Source organism: Kogia breviceps, chromosome 2, assembly GCF_026419965.1.
Source record: "Kogia breviceps isolate mKogBre1 chromosome 2, mKogBre1 haplotype 1, whole genome shotgun sequence".
Lineage (NCBI taxonomy): Eukaryota > Metazoa > Chordata > Mammalia > Artiodactyla > Physeteridae > Kogia > Kogia breviceps.
Window position 1 is genome coordinate 167,590,253 of NC_081311.1, and position 13,877 is coordinate 167,604,129.

The following is a 13,877-nucleotide window of genomic DNA, read 5'->3' on the forward strand; positions in this document are numbered from 1 at the left end:
AAGTCCCCTCTTCTCTTTTTTAAATGATTTTTGGATACTGCTTTAAATAAGTTATGTATACACTACTGTTTACACTCTATTGTTCTAGTCTTATCCCTCACACCATCACAGTTTTAATATTGATATTTGCAGCTTTATAAAGATTGAGATTAATTCCTTTTTCATTATATTTAAAAATTTTTCCATTATCATGTATTCTTCTAGATTTGCTTTAGAATTATTATATGGAGTATTACTACCTGAACCACAATTGGTACAAATTGAATTTAAAGAACCATCAATCCATTAGTGAAATAGTAACTAATCTATCCACTTTACTAAACTGATTAAAAGTTAAGTCCTTTGTATTAAAATTTATCTATTTACATGTCTCTTAGGTCCTTAGACTGTGCTCCCATGGAGTAGACAGTGTCCGATGTCCTTTGTATCCAAACCTGGAAGAAGCTCAATAAATTACTTACTAGTTTTAGTTGTTCAAATAACAACAAAAAAAACATGTCTTCAGAAATACCCAGCATAGAGATTATGAATGCGTTGCTAAATGGATTTGGAAATTTCCAAGTTCAACCAAGGTATGAATTACAACTATTCAATTTGCCATTAACCAAAAGGTCTGCAAGCCTTCTACCCAAGAGCTCCAAAGGAGGATCTAACAGGACTCAAGAATTCTAATGAATTCAGGTACAATTCAAGAATGGTGGCTGCAGCAAAAATAGCCATGAAGTCTTCCCTCCCCTGAGTACAAGGGAGACAAAGGGAGCAGCGAGCAAGTGAAAGAAGCAGCACAGCCGGCCCTGAGAGAGTTAATCACTCCTTGTTTAACTGTCAATAATTTGTAGTAACTGGATTTGTACTTTACAAAGCGAACGTCACTCCCTGACAGTACGTAATTTACATTAGGCACCCATCACCCCTAACTGTTACATACCCCGCCTCACTTTCGGCACTTACGTTCTACACGCCCCTCGTAACAAATCACCCCCTATAGTTTTTGAATTTCAGAGACAAGGTCACAGGCCGATAAACCAGAGGCAAATGGACACAGTTACCAGACTGTCAGACCCCAATTACCAGGCAGCCTGACGCCAGCTATGACTGTTTTGAAATAATGCAAAGGAAAGGAAGCATGCAAGACCTTCACTACTTCGATCCTCATCCTATACCCTGGGCTGTGAGCTCCATATGTAAAATCTCCCCTGACTCCCAAGGAGGGGGGCACAGTTCTTGAGACCTAGCTTGCTGTGTCTTCCCTTCTGCCTAGCAGAAAAATAAAGCCATCTCTTCCTCCAAAATCCCTGTCTCCGTATTTCTGTTCGGCCTCGGTGCACAGGGAAGCCGATATTTCGGCAACATGGTGAAGCAGGTTTCAGGCATAGTTTGTTTATACTATCCCTTAAACTCATACAACTCCCTTTGCTGTGAAACCATGATTATTTGGCAAGTTCTGATAGTCTGGGTCAAGGGTTGGCAAACTTTCTTAAACGGCCAGAGAGTAAATATTCTAGGCTTGCAGACTATTTGGTCTCTGTCACAGCCAATCATTTCTGCTCTTGTAGCACAAAACAACCAGAGCCACTGCATAAACTTGGGAATGGCAGAGTTCCAAGAAAATGTTATCTGCAAAAACAGGTGGCCAGCCTGAGGGCTGCAGTTTGCCAACTTCTTGTCTAGTTGGGGAACCACATTACTTTCGTTTTAAAGAGAATTTGGGTTGATCAGCAATATTCCAGTCTTCTAGTCTTCTGAGTAGTTTATACTTACTGCCAAGTAATACATGGAACAGAATGTCAGTTACCCAACTGCTAATGTGATCAGTGAACCAGTCAATTCAGTCTGAGTGGACAGAAATCAACGTTCTGGATTTTGATCCTCATGGTAGGCTACGAGAGGCCCAAGGGGGAGCCAGTATACCTCCCTATCTATGAGATCCTTATGGGTACAACTAAGCAGACATAAGAATAAGACATAAGAATGAGCTCTAAGAACCCCAAAGTCATATTTGTACCACTAAAAAAATGGCACAGTTTGGAATAAAAATTGAGGCAATGTCAGTCAGTACAAAGACTTCCTGACAATCAGTAAAATACTCTTAAGGGTGGTGACAAAAATTCAACGACATGTTTGGAGAAGAAATATATCAAGTATAAGAAGTGGCAAACCAAATTCTGGCCTAAAAGAGGCCTTAATACTAATTCTAGAAACTAATGGTTAAATTAAAAGGGTGAAACAAAACATGAGGGCATTAGTGTAACTGGCCCCTCAGTTTAGTGTAAGGTATGGAAGGTACCAATAGTAACAAGAGAATAACTGCAAGCTAACTCCCAAATTGCAGTTAAGAAAGAATCAATTAATTAGATCAGCCATCTGCAAAAATGATACATACGAAGAAATATTTGGTATCAGTTTTAGGAATACCCCAAATCTAACCTAGGTGATCTAGACAGTGAGTGGGACATAGTTCTTGAACAAATCAATGGTAGAGCCTGATAAATGGCCTGATTAGGTGAGACCCCTGATATGGTTAAGAGCACAGCTTCCATTTACTTGCTACAGAACACTTACTACATGCCAGAAGCTTTATACACACTATTTCATTTAATCCTCACAGAGTCATGTGAAGGATTATTTATGCATGAGAAAATTAAAGCTTGGAGATATTAACTTGCCTAAAGTTAATAGTAGGGGGCAGAGCTGTGATTCAAACCCAGACCAGAACTCTACAACTAACTGTATTTTTCAAATGGATCATCTGTAGAACTCTATCCTGCATTATATTTATTTATTTATTTTTTACCCTGCATTTTGAAAAGATATATATATTTTTTCTTTTTTTTTTTTTGCCGTACGCAGACCTCTCACTGTTGTGGCCTCTCCCATTGCGGAGCACAGGCTCCGGATGCGCAGGCTCAGCGGCCATGGCTCACAGGCCTAGCCGCATGTGGGATCTTCCCAGACTGGGGCACGAGCCTGTGTCCCCTGCATCAGCAGGTGGACTCTCAAACACTGCGCTACCAGGGAAGCCCTGAAAAGATATATATTTTTTAAATGTTCCATGGGCAAATCAGTTGGGAAGTTCTGAGTGTTTACTGTACTTTGAGACTTCTCTGAGCCTTTACTATAGATTTAAAGACCAGGGAAAATATCAACTGGATTGACTGGCCTTTCTAGGCCATCTCTTTATTTGTCCTTCCTCTTTCTAACTGTATAAACTAAATAATTAATAGAAAATAATATTTCCAGGATGTGGACTACATATGGTAGGAGCATGTAATTAGGGTGCTCAACAATGCCTGGATTTGAGACTCATCATTTAAAAATGAATATTTATATGGAAAAACAAAATTAAACATAGGGTTTTTAAAAAAAAAATTAAAGAAATGCATTAGGTAATAGTTACAGTAAAGAATACCCTCTAAGAATAGGAGTAAAAGCTGTTTGGCTTCCCTTGGTACCACCAACTCATAGATCTTAGCTGTAAACAAGTAGATCTTAGTTGTAAACAAGTTGTATAATGATGCAATCTCTGACATAATTAAAGCTGGGTAAACCATAATAGGTGTGTTCCTTGAATAGTTTGCCAAGTATTTATCCAGGTCTATTATAGCTACTGAGCAAACGGGTTGGCATGAATAGTTATGTCCTTAATGTGTACATCATTAAGAGGTCGATATGTCTTCTCATTTACTGGTAACTTCTCCAATTCATCTAGAGTCTCCAGACCATCTATTACCCTGAAAGAGAAACAATAAAATGTTTGAAAATATCCTGAGATTGAGACATAATAGCCAAAAACCTATAGCAATTACAGTCTCTCACCATGTCTCATAGTTCTTTGAATTCCCCAGTTGAGTGTACAATAAAATATCGCTTTGATTTTCTGCCATAGGTAGGGGCCAAAATCCAGAAACAAAAATTCATTTTTATGCCTTTAGACAACAATAGCAATGGAAAGGAATATTCCCACCAAAGTATCTAAACATTGCATTCGGCCTCTTTCACATGGAATAGCTACAAATGGGGCCAATATAATAAGTCATAAGGTTTTCTTTGTTATAGGAAAAACCTGGAGAAAATATGTAAGGCTGACACTAGTATTATCAGTACTGCCCTACACTGAAGGTCCTCACGTGGGTGGCCTCTTTGCACTTTATTGTTTAAATACGGTGTTTTTATTTTTTGCTTCTGGACAACAGAAAACAATATTCAGAATAGGAGAAGAGAACATCAACAGTTAAGCTCACTTCCAACAAGCCCACTTCATGTTTCTATCAAGAAAAAAAATATATATATTGAGAGCTATCCTTCTAATAAGTTCTAGAAAGTTAGTCTAAAACATTTGCTAAGAAAAAGTGGCTTTTTAGATTATACCTCCTAGTGCAATTCAAATCAATTCCTAAGACATACTATGTACTTAAAAAAAAAATAACAGATTTCCATTTTATTTTACATTTCTACTAAAGTGATACTATAACCAAAGCCTTTGGATTTTACACCCAAATGTAGGACAATTAAGATCTTGAAATTGTAAGTTTTAAGTGCTTTCCCATGGGAAGGAAATTCAAAAAAGAGGGGATATAGGTATATGTATAGCTGATTCATTTTGCTGTACAGTAGAAACTAACACAACATTGTAAAGCAACTATACTCCAGTAAAAACTAACTAAATAAATAAAGGCTTTCCTACCTTCTGGGTCAGTAAGAGAAAAAGAGGGTACAAGAAACAGATCTCAGGCAAAAAAGGGCATGTAGAATTGAGGCAAGTAAGCCTAGTTAAGTATCTGGGACATGGGCCCCTTTGAGAACCAGTGGAAAGCTATGTACCCTTTTTCTCAGAAAAACGTATGTGCATATATACAAAACAATTTCAAGGAGGTACTGGACCAAAGATTAAGAATCCTTGTTCTAAACTCTACAGTTTTTTTTTTACCAATCCAGTAAGATAAGTCCTGGTAATTACTAATCAATAATTCTGAATGGTGGGTTAAGGGAGAAAAGAAAAAAAAGGGGAGTCTGGTGCTCGCTTTGGCAGCACATATACTAAAACTGGAACGATACAGAGAAGGTTAGCGTGGCCCCTGAGCAAGGAAGACACGCAAATTCGTGAAGCCCACATAAACTACTAAAGGCTATAATATTCCTTTTCATTGATTATTATTAATCTATAAATTAGACATGTATATGGAATAAAAAAGTCGTAGACTCTTCTATTTTTAATTAACTTAGCTTGGCATTCAAACTGTTAAATAAAACAAACTCTAAAACTGTGCCTTGGTTTATTAAGCATAATAAATATTTGTTGACAAACTGACTTCCTGTTGATTTATAAAAGCAATTTCCAGGTAGAGTGCTTGTAATGGATATTCTTGCAGAGACTGCTAAACACTCCCTAGGACCCAATCTCCCCTTTTTCTTATTCACAGAGGCCTGGTGTTATTGCGAGTGGCAATATGTCTGGCTAAGAAACACTGCCTACCCTCCCTTGTAGGTAAGTTCTGGGCTTTCCAGGAAAGCTCTTGAGAAAGGGGCTGACTCAGCTGGCAAGCACCTTTGCCCTTCCTCCTTCTTCCTGCTTGGAGTACAACTGTTCCGACTGGGGCCGTGCTGCCCAAGTTATGGCCATGAAGTGAGCTTCAGAATGATAGCTAAAGACGGTTGAGAAGAAAGACAGAGGCACCTGGAACACTGGTGATATAACAGAACCACCATCCCAGTCCATCTTGTTTAAGCAACTGTTTTTCAGATGTGTTAGTTGATGCAAGATGCTATTCTTAATGAAAACAAATACATACCGTTAACTTGCATAATGATCCTGAAAAAATAGTACTGGCCCTTCTTTTACAAAATAAGAAAACTGAGGCTCAGAGAGGTTGTACGTTTCCCAAGGTCACAGGGCTGTTATGTGGTGGACTTAAATTTCAGGTACGTTTAGCTCTCATACCGCTCTTTGAGTATAGTTATGCTATGATCACAGCCACTCATATGCATCCTTTGCATTGAAATTCCAAAGAAAACCATAACCAGAATACTCACTTTCCAAATACTGTGTATTTCATGTCCAGATGTGGCTGCTTCCCATAGGTGATGAAGAACTGAGACCCATTGGTGTTTGGGCCATTATTAGCCATAGATACAACACCTCTAACGTTGTGCTGAAAAAGGAAGACCAAAGTATTAGCTGTTTTTACATTAGTATTCCAAATAAGGACTGAAACAAGACGTGCACTCTACCTTCCCAGTATTTAAGGGATCAAGAAAACATGTAATCAGCTTCCATTAGGGCTAATCCAAATGTTCAGTTTCTGTATTATCTGTATCTCTGGAAACTTGTATCTAAGTTGTTTATATATCAAATCATATTCCCCAATTAATTTCACCTTTGGAGAAGCAGAGCCACAAACACTTTTGGCAATACCAATGTATAACAGAAATAATCCTTACATTTATATTAAGGAACAGTGTGCTGGTATGAAATGATCAGGCAGACAACAAAACCAAAATCCCCATAATCTCTTCACATATACACTGGACTCTGGCTAGTTTCTTTATCTGTAAAACAAGGGAGGTTGGACTAATTCAGGGGGTTATTCATAATTCAAATGCTCACAAGGGTTACCAGATAATAAATTGATAATTGGGCAGAATGTAAACATTAGGGAATGGTGGAGCCTGGCAAAAGGAATAGTGTAGCTCTTGCCTCATGACGTTTACAATTTTTTTAAACCAATGACCATAGAGAATGCATCTGTGGGTCTTCCATCCATGGGCAGTCAGTTTATAACCCCAGGACTGGATGATTTAAGGAAGGCCTTGTCTAACTCTAATATTCATGATACTATTTGCTATACAAAGGACTCTGTACAGGAATTAAAAGGACTTTACTGATAAGATTGAAGACAGACAGAACTGTCTTACAGGGAGATGCCCAAATATAAAATATACTAAAAGTAACTCCAACGATTACTCTATCTTTAGCTATTCATCAGGGGACACTAATAAGACAAACTACAGAGATGCAGCTTCATAGAGATATTAATGCTTTACTGTTCCCTAAAAGGTGACTACCAATAACATATGTAGTGTCTGATACATACATAAGAATATATGTACCACTTACAACTTAATAAAATCAGCACCCATTAAACTATTTCCAAGTTTTAAGAATTAAAATTTACCAAACTGTTGCATATGCCTATGTGCTCCTCTCAGCTATTACTTCAGCCTCTCCAAGAGGTAACCAGTGTTCTGATATCTTTACATTCAATACATGCCTATACAATATATTGTTTCCTTTTGTTTGTTTCTGAGCTCTATAAAATAGTATCATACTATTTGTAGTCTTCCGGGAAATGATTTCTACACTTAACATTATGTTTCTTTTATTTATTTATTTATTTTTTGCAGTACGCGGGCCTCTCACTGTTGTGGCCTCTCCCATTGTGGAGCACAGGCTTTGGACGCACAGGCTCAGCGGCCATGGCTCATGGGCCCAGCCGCTCCGCGGCATGTGAGATCTTCCCAGACCAGGGCACGAACCCGTGTCCCCTGCATCAGCAGGCAGACTCTCAACCACTGCGCCACCAGGGAAGCCCTAACATTATGTTTCTAAGATTCATACATGTATACATAGCTGTAGTTCTGATTTCTTTCACTGTATAACATTTTACTTCTGAATATACTACAATTTGTCCATTCAAAGATCAATAGACATTGTTTCTAGACTTTTGTTATTACCAATAGTACTCTAGGAACACTCTTGTACAAGCTTCCTAGTGCACATGTAAATGAATTTCTCTAGGGTAAACATGTGGGAATGGAATTTCTGGGTTAGAGTACGTGAATATTCAATACGCATCCTCAACTCTGATATATAAGAAAATAGTTCTTAACCTTGTCTGTCTAGGAATCACCAAGGAACCTTAAAATACAATCGTGGTCCTAATCAGTTCTACTGACTTTTTCTCTAGACTTAGGGAGGTAAGGCCCTAATCTTTTATAGTTTTAAAACTTCCACAGGTGAATCTGTAACAGCAAAGTTTGAAAACCACTGGTATAGGATGACAGATTAGTACCAAGGAAGCAGCCATTCATTAATGCCTAAACAATCATTTCATTTCCAATTCAGAAAAAGGATGACTTTTTAAACAATTTATCACCTCCTAACCCCAACTCTGTAACAATATTTCTTTATGATAGAAAAGCAAAAGGATAAATTACTCCTAGTCACCATCCAGAGATAAACACTGCAACGAATATTTTTCAGAAGTTTTGCTGAGTATATTTTACTATAACTGAAAAATAATATACTAAATTACATATTCTTATTGAGGAGAACTGATATCTTTTTTTTTCTAATTATAAACTTATCATTCTATGCAGATACAAGTTTGAAAGACCACACAATAAATTGTTAACTCATGTCATCTCTGGGGAATGGAGCTGATTTTTTTTAAAAATTGGCATGTACTAGTCTTTTAATTTTTAGAAAAAAAATTCTTTAGAAAGTTTGAAAAATACAAAAAAAAGAAATATAAATATCTAATTTTAGTTACTATGATGAAGATTTATTTATATGCACTTCTCTTTGACCTAGTTGAGATCTACCACAGACATTAAGTTAATACAGGAATATTCAAACATCTCAGAGAAGACGGTAAAAGTTGGAGATTGATAATAGGCAATATTGTAAGCAGGAGGTCTGAGAGTTTCTCCTCTCCACTCTCAAAAAAAAAAAAGGCCAATGAGGGACTTCCCCGGCGTTCCAATGAAGATGCTGCCTTCTAATGCGGGAGGTGAGGGTTCGAACCCTGGTTGGGGAACTAAGGTCCTGCATGCCACAGGATGCAGCCAAAATTTTTTAAAAAAAGGTCAATGATTCATGTCATTCAACATGAATTGCCTCTCACTGCTGTGGCCTCTCCCGCCGCGGAGCACAGTCTGTGGACGCGTAGGCCCAGCGGCCACGGCCCACGGGCCCAACCGCTCCGCGGCATGCGGGATCCTCCCGGACCGGGGTACGAACCCTTGTCCCCCGCATCGGCAGGCGGACCCTCAACCACTGTGCCACCAGGGAAGCCCTCAACATGAATTTTATAGTGAGGCATTAAGCCCCTTAGGTACATTACTGATTAAACATTTCAGATTGGATCCAAAAATGAGCTCACTTAATGTCAAGATTCATGTGATGGTGAGATTCCAGTATATATTAGGCTAGAACTGCTACTTATATTTTCTCCCTGACATCACTTATAAAGTGTGCAAAAACTACAAAAAAGTATCTTTACTAATTATTTTAACCTGTATCATTACAACATAGGTATCAAAGTTTCCAAGTGTAAACACAGCATGAAAAAATAGATTTTGAAGTATTTTGGATTTACCTTAAGATATTCACTGTATTCATCTTCAAATTTCTTGCCCCAGATACTGCTACCTCCTCTTCCAGTACCTATATTACAAGACGAACAAATGAAAAAAAGTATTTAATTAAAGCTGAAAAAGGGTTCATTTTCTAAACATAAGGGCTAGTTTATATAGCATAACCCTTTAAATACAAATAAAATTTGGTAGGTCCTCTCTTACTTACCAAAATTGAACTTTAAAAACCATAAAAATAAAATAGCTCTACAAAAACCAAAAACCCTCCTTATCAATCCTGTTCATATTTTAGGGCTCGGTGCTAGTAGCTTCTGCTTAAAAATTTCTTGCTAAGGTAAGTTATAAAAACCCCACATGTTTTATTTTTCTATTCTTTGTCTAGCCTCTTCTTCACACTACATACCCTAGGTATATACTCTAGGTATTACTGGAATAACTTACCTGTCGGATCTCCTGTTTGAACCATGAAACCCTTGATATTTCTATGAAATATACAGCCATTGTAGTAATTACTGGCACAAAGAGCCAAGAAATTCTGAAGAGAATAAAAACAATGATTGAGAAATGATGTAGCAGAAGAACCATTTAAGATTTAAGAATATTTAAGATAAAGAACCAATTGTAGGGACTTCCCTGGTGGCACAGTGGTTAAGAATCTGCCTGCCAATGCAGGGGACATAGGTTTGAGCCCTGGTCCAGGAAGATCCCACATGCCGCAGAGCAACTAAGCCTGTGCGCCACAACTACTGAGCCTGCACCCTGGAGCCCGCACACCTAGAGACCACGCTCCACAACAAGAGAAGCCACTGCAATGAGAGGCCCAATCACCACAACTAGAGAAAGCCTGCACACATTAACAGAGACCAAACACAGCCAAAAAAAAAAAAAAAGCCAATTGTATTTACTGAAAACACTACAACAATCTATTTAAATGATAACTTTTAGGCATTACTTTGGATAATGTCACTGTCTAAAACTCTTCAATACCTTCCTTCTGTTCTTGAAATAAAATGCAAAATCCTCAGGAGAGCCTAGCAAGCCCTGCATGACCTAGCCTACTTCTACATCTCATAATGATAATAACCCCTTCCCTGCTGCTTACTGTGTTAACCCCATCAGGCTTCTGAAAATTCATCCAAGAAACACAGGCTTTCCCGCCTTAAGGCCCTTGTACCTGCTATTTCTATACCTGGAATGTTCTTTTTATAAGTCCTTCCAGAGAGATGACTTCATTACCTTTTGCACTCAGTTTTTAAAGCATCACTTTCTTGGCTAGGCTTGCCCTCACCTTCTTTTAAACATATCCTTTCCCATTATTCTCTATCTCAAAACTTTATTTCCTTCAAAGCATTATTACCCTCTAGAATTACTTTTTTTCTAGAATGAATCTTCCCCCCTGCCTATCTTCCCGGGTAGAATATTAGCTCCACAATAGCAAGGCATGTCTCTTGTTCATCACTGTAGTTCTAGTTGCTGGCAAGATAGCCTTCCATAAATAAATTACTTAATGAATGAATATATATAGCTGACTCTTTTTCCTTCTTGTATCTCTCTCTCTTTTTTTGGTGGGGGGGAGCTGAGCCACAAAGCTTGCAGGATCTTACTTCCCCAACCAGGGACTGAACCTGGGCCATGGCAGTGAAAGGCCCAAGTCCTAACCACTGGACTGCCAGGGAACTCCCTCTTTTTCCCTTGTTTTAATGACAAGGATAGAACCTTGTCATTTAAACAAGTGAAATAATGTATCGAACAGTTATCTTACCTAATATCTAATGATTATTTACATTTCTTGAGGAAAATGAGCCAAAAGAAAAAGATACCAGGCCGTCTATGGTTAGAGAAAAATTCTCTACCCTTTCTTTTTTTTTTTTTTTCTCGGTACGCGGGCCTCTCACTGTTGTGGCCTCTCCCGTTGCCGAGCACAGGCTCCGGACGCGCAGGCTCAGCGGCCATGGCTCCCGGGCCCAGCCACTCCGAGGCATATGGGACCCTCCCGGACCGGGGCACGAACCGGTGTCCCCTGCATCAGCAGGCGGACTCTCAACCACTGCGCCACCAGGGAAGCCCCTCTACCCTTTCTTTGATCCACCTTTGACATCAGAAAAAGAAGTGTAAATTAGACCATAAATTATCATTGTGGGTTTTTCTTGACAATAGTTTTATAGAAACTTTTATTTTGGATGTTGTTTAAGTTAGATGACTCAATTTCAAAATGGTTATCCTGTTGCATTACCTCATCTTTTATACATACATTACGGTACTCACTTCACATGTTTTGGGTGTCCTCTCACAGAAGACTTCTATTTTAATATCACCTACATCTGTATGCAGTGTCACCGACTGAAAAGGAGAGAGAATGTGAGAACGAATGAGACTTCTTCAGGTGACTTTGTGCACTGTATCATTTCCCTAACTAGATATTAAAGATGACTATCTGAACAAAAACAGAAAGAAACACCATTTCAGAGATGATCCACCTACACAGTAGCTCTGAGAGATACGCTGTATTTCTTCAAAATTTATTTCAGCAGTAGAAAAAAAATTCCAGAAGAGAAATATAAATGTTAAGGAAAATGACATCTATGCTAAAATATTTGGGAGCAAATATTGTGATGGAAATAATCATTTTAAGTTTGAATTTTTCATCAATAAAAATAAACAGTTTTTATGTTAGCATTACTGACTTAAATGGCAATTCACTAAGTCATTAATATATATTGAAAAATAGTAAGAAAATGACTTTTACAAACATAGTTTCCACCATTTCCCTTATGTAATTTAATTGCGAGAGACTTAAAAAACAATTTCTTTCTCCACTAAAGACAACAGACATAAAAAGCGTCAGTGTTTTCAGATCGTAAAAGTGCAGAGATAACCAGAGTACTTCTTTTTGCTTCCTTTTTGTTTAATCTGTTGTTTTGGTAGCTAGAATATTCCTTTTGTTACCCCATTCCAGAGAGGGTGGAAAACTTCTAAGGCTTCCTTTTTAAATTCTCTTCTTACAATAGTTGTCCACCTTAGATCAAGAGCAAAAGGATCCAATTAAAATGATCACACCTGGCTATGCTCTTCTGACCCTGCAACACCACCTTTCCATCTCTATCCATCTTTTTCCATAAATGGTAAATTCTGTGTTTTGTTTGTTTGTTGTTTGTTTGCGGTACGCGGCCCTCTAACTGCTGTGGCTTCTCCCGTTGCGGAGCACAGGCCCCGGATGCGCAGGCTCAGCGGCCTTGGCTCACGGGCCCAGCCGCTCCGCGGCATATGGGATCTTCCCGGACCGGAGCACGAACCCGTATCCCCTGCATCAGCAGGCGGACTCTCAACCACTGCACCACCATGGAAGCCCAAATTCCGTGTTTTAAGTGAAAAACATATAGAATCTGAAATCACTTTACACTGTATGCTTCTACAGATTATCATTGCTCTGTTTTGTCACTGAAATTTCCATGCAGTTTTATTTCCCTTGACTGAATTTCTAAAAATTACTTATAATGAAAGACATTCATAAGAATTCTGTAAAATTTACCATTTTTCTTCTTGGTGCTTTCAGGAAGTACTGTTACTTTCTCAGTTTACTGAGAGAAGTTCAAAAACGAGCCTCTATTTCCAAAAGAAAAAACAATTAAATTCATTTCCCTTTCTTAACTCACACTTGCTCATCTTTACCGCATATTTAAGAGAAAAAGTCTCGATGAGCACCCATCCTGCCCCAAGTAATAGAAACCCGGTTATGAAAGCGATCAGGCGATACAACTCGTCTCAAGTCCCTCAACTCCTACCTCCACTGCTCACTCTTCACGGGCCGGGTACATTCCCGCCTGGGGGGTCTAGGCACTGGGTGTTCCCCTTGCCTGGAACACGTACACTATACCTCTGTACGGCTATTTTCCTCACCTCCAAGTCTCTTCTCAAAAGTCTGGTCTGGACCTGATAACTCTATTTAAACCTGCCTGGACTATTTCCTTTTCCATAGCATTTAACACTAATATACTCTATGCTTTACTAATTGTCTTATTTCAACAACACCCTCCCCGTACAGAATACTCACTAGAAGCAGCCCAATAACTAACATCCACAGCGCTCTGCGAGCATTTGAGTTAAGTGAATGAAAGAATAAGTGACGTTACCCCATACTTACTTAACCACTTCGATTAGCACAGCGGTTGTTAAAAGAGCAAAGGTGCAATCGCAGTTGCCCCCACTGGTCTGTAGATTCGAAATTAGTTTCTTCAGCCAGCGGAAGTCGAGCAAGGGGCCCATTAGAGAGAACGCCCCTCACCTGCTCACCTCCTCCCTCCGCCCCCTCCTCCCTGTCTCAAACCAAACGACTAGAACTACGGAGACACCAATTTCTCCCCACCAGGAACACTTTTGACTATGAAAGGGTCAAAATTATCTTTTAATAATTACACTAGGACAAGAAGCGTAACTCCGGTCAACCTCTAGAAGTGCCTTGGGCTCAGACGCAAAAGCGGAAGGACCACCTCCGACCGGCTCCC

At 38.9% G+C, this 13,877-nt stretch overlaps 1 protein-coding gene and 1 non-coding gene across 3 annotated transcripts; one reads left to right on the forward strand and one right to left on the reverse strand.

The window, feature by feature from the left end:
• Window positions 1-294: 294 nt before the first annotated feature.
• Window positions 295-13,864, reverse strand: PPIL3 (peptidylprolyl isomerase like 3). Of its 2 annotated transcripts, none has more exons than XM_059053474.2 (7): window positions 13,517-13,864; window positions 12,905-12,978; window positions 11,641-11,715; window positions 9,817-9,910; window positions 9,378-9,445; window positions 6,031-6,149; window positions 295-3,731 (listed from the first exon to the last, which is right to left on the reverse strand). In XM_059053474.2, the coding sequence occupies exons 2-7, from the start codon at window positions 12,905-12,907 to the stop codon at window positions 3,605-3,607; spliced, it is 486 nt and encodes a 161-aa protein (XP_058909457.1). In that variant the 5' UTR covers window positions 12,908-12,978; window positions 13,517-13,864; the 3' UTR covers window positions 295-3,604. The 2 variants fall into 2 exon arrangements, with proteins under 2 accessions (XP_058909457.1, XP_066882633.1); XM_067026532.1 differs by having other exon boundaries at window positions 3,148-3,731; window positions 13,789-13,862.
• Window positions 5,014-5,120, forward strand: LOC131751658 (U6 spliceosomal RNA). The gene has a single exon (XR_009334232.1). It is a non-coding gene; the product is annotated as a U6 spliceosomal RNA (small nuclear RNA).
• Window positions 13,865-13,877: the final 13 nt, after the last annotated feature.

What these genes read in the sequence shown, in the direction of transcription:
- PPIL3 (XM_059053474.2), bottom strand. An exon ending in TCAAACAGGAGATCCGACAG is followed by an intron (nt 9,446 to 9,816) that starts GTAAGTTATTCC and finishes CTTGTAATATAG; the next exon opens with GTACTGGAAGAGGAGGTAGC. An exon ending in AAATACACAGTATTTGGAAA is followed by an intron (nt 3,732 to 6,030) that starts GTGAGTATTCTG and finishes TTTCTCTTTCAG; the next exon opens with GGTAATAGATGGTCTGGAGA.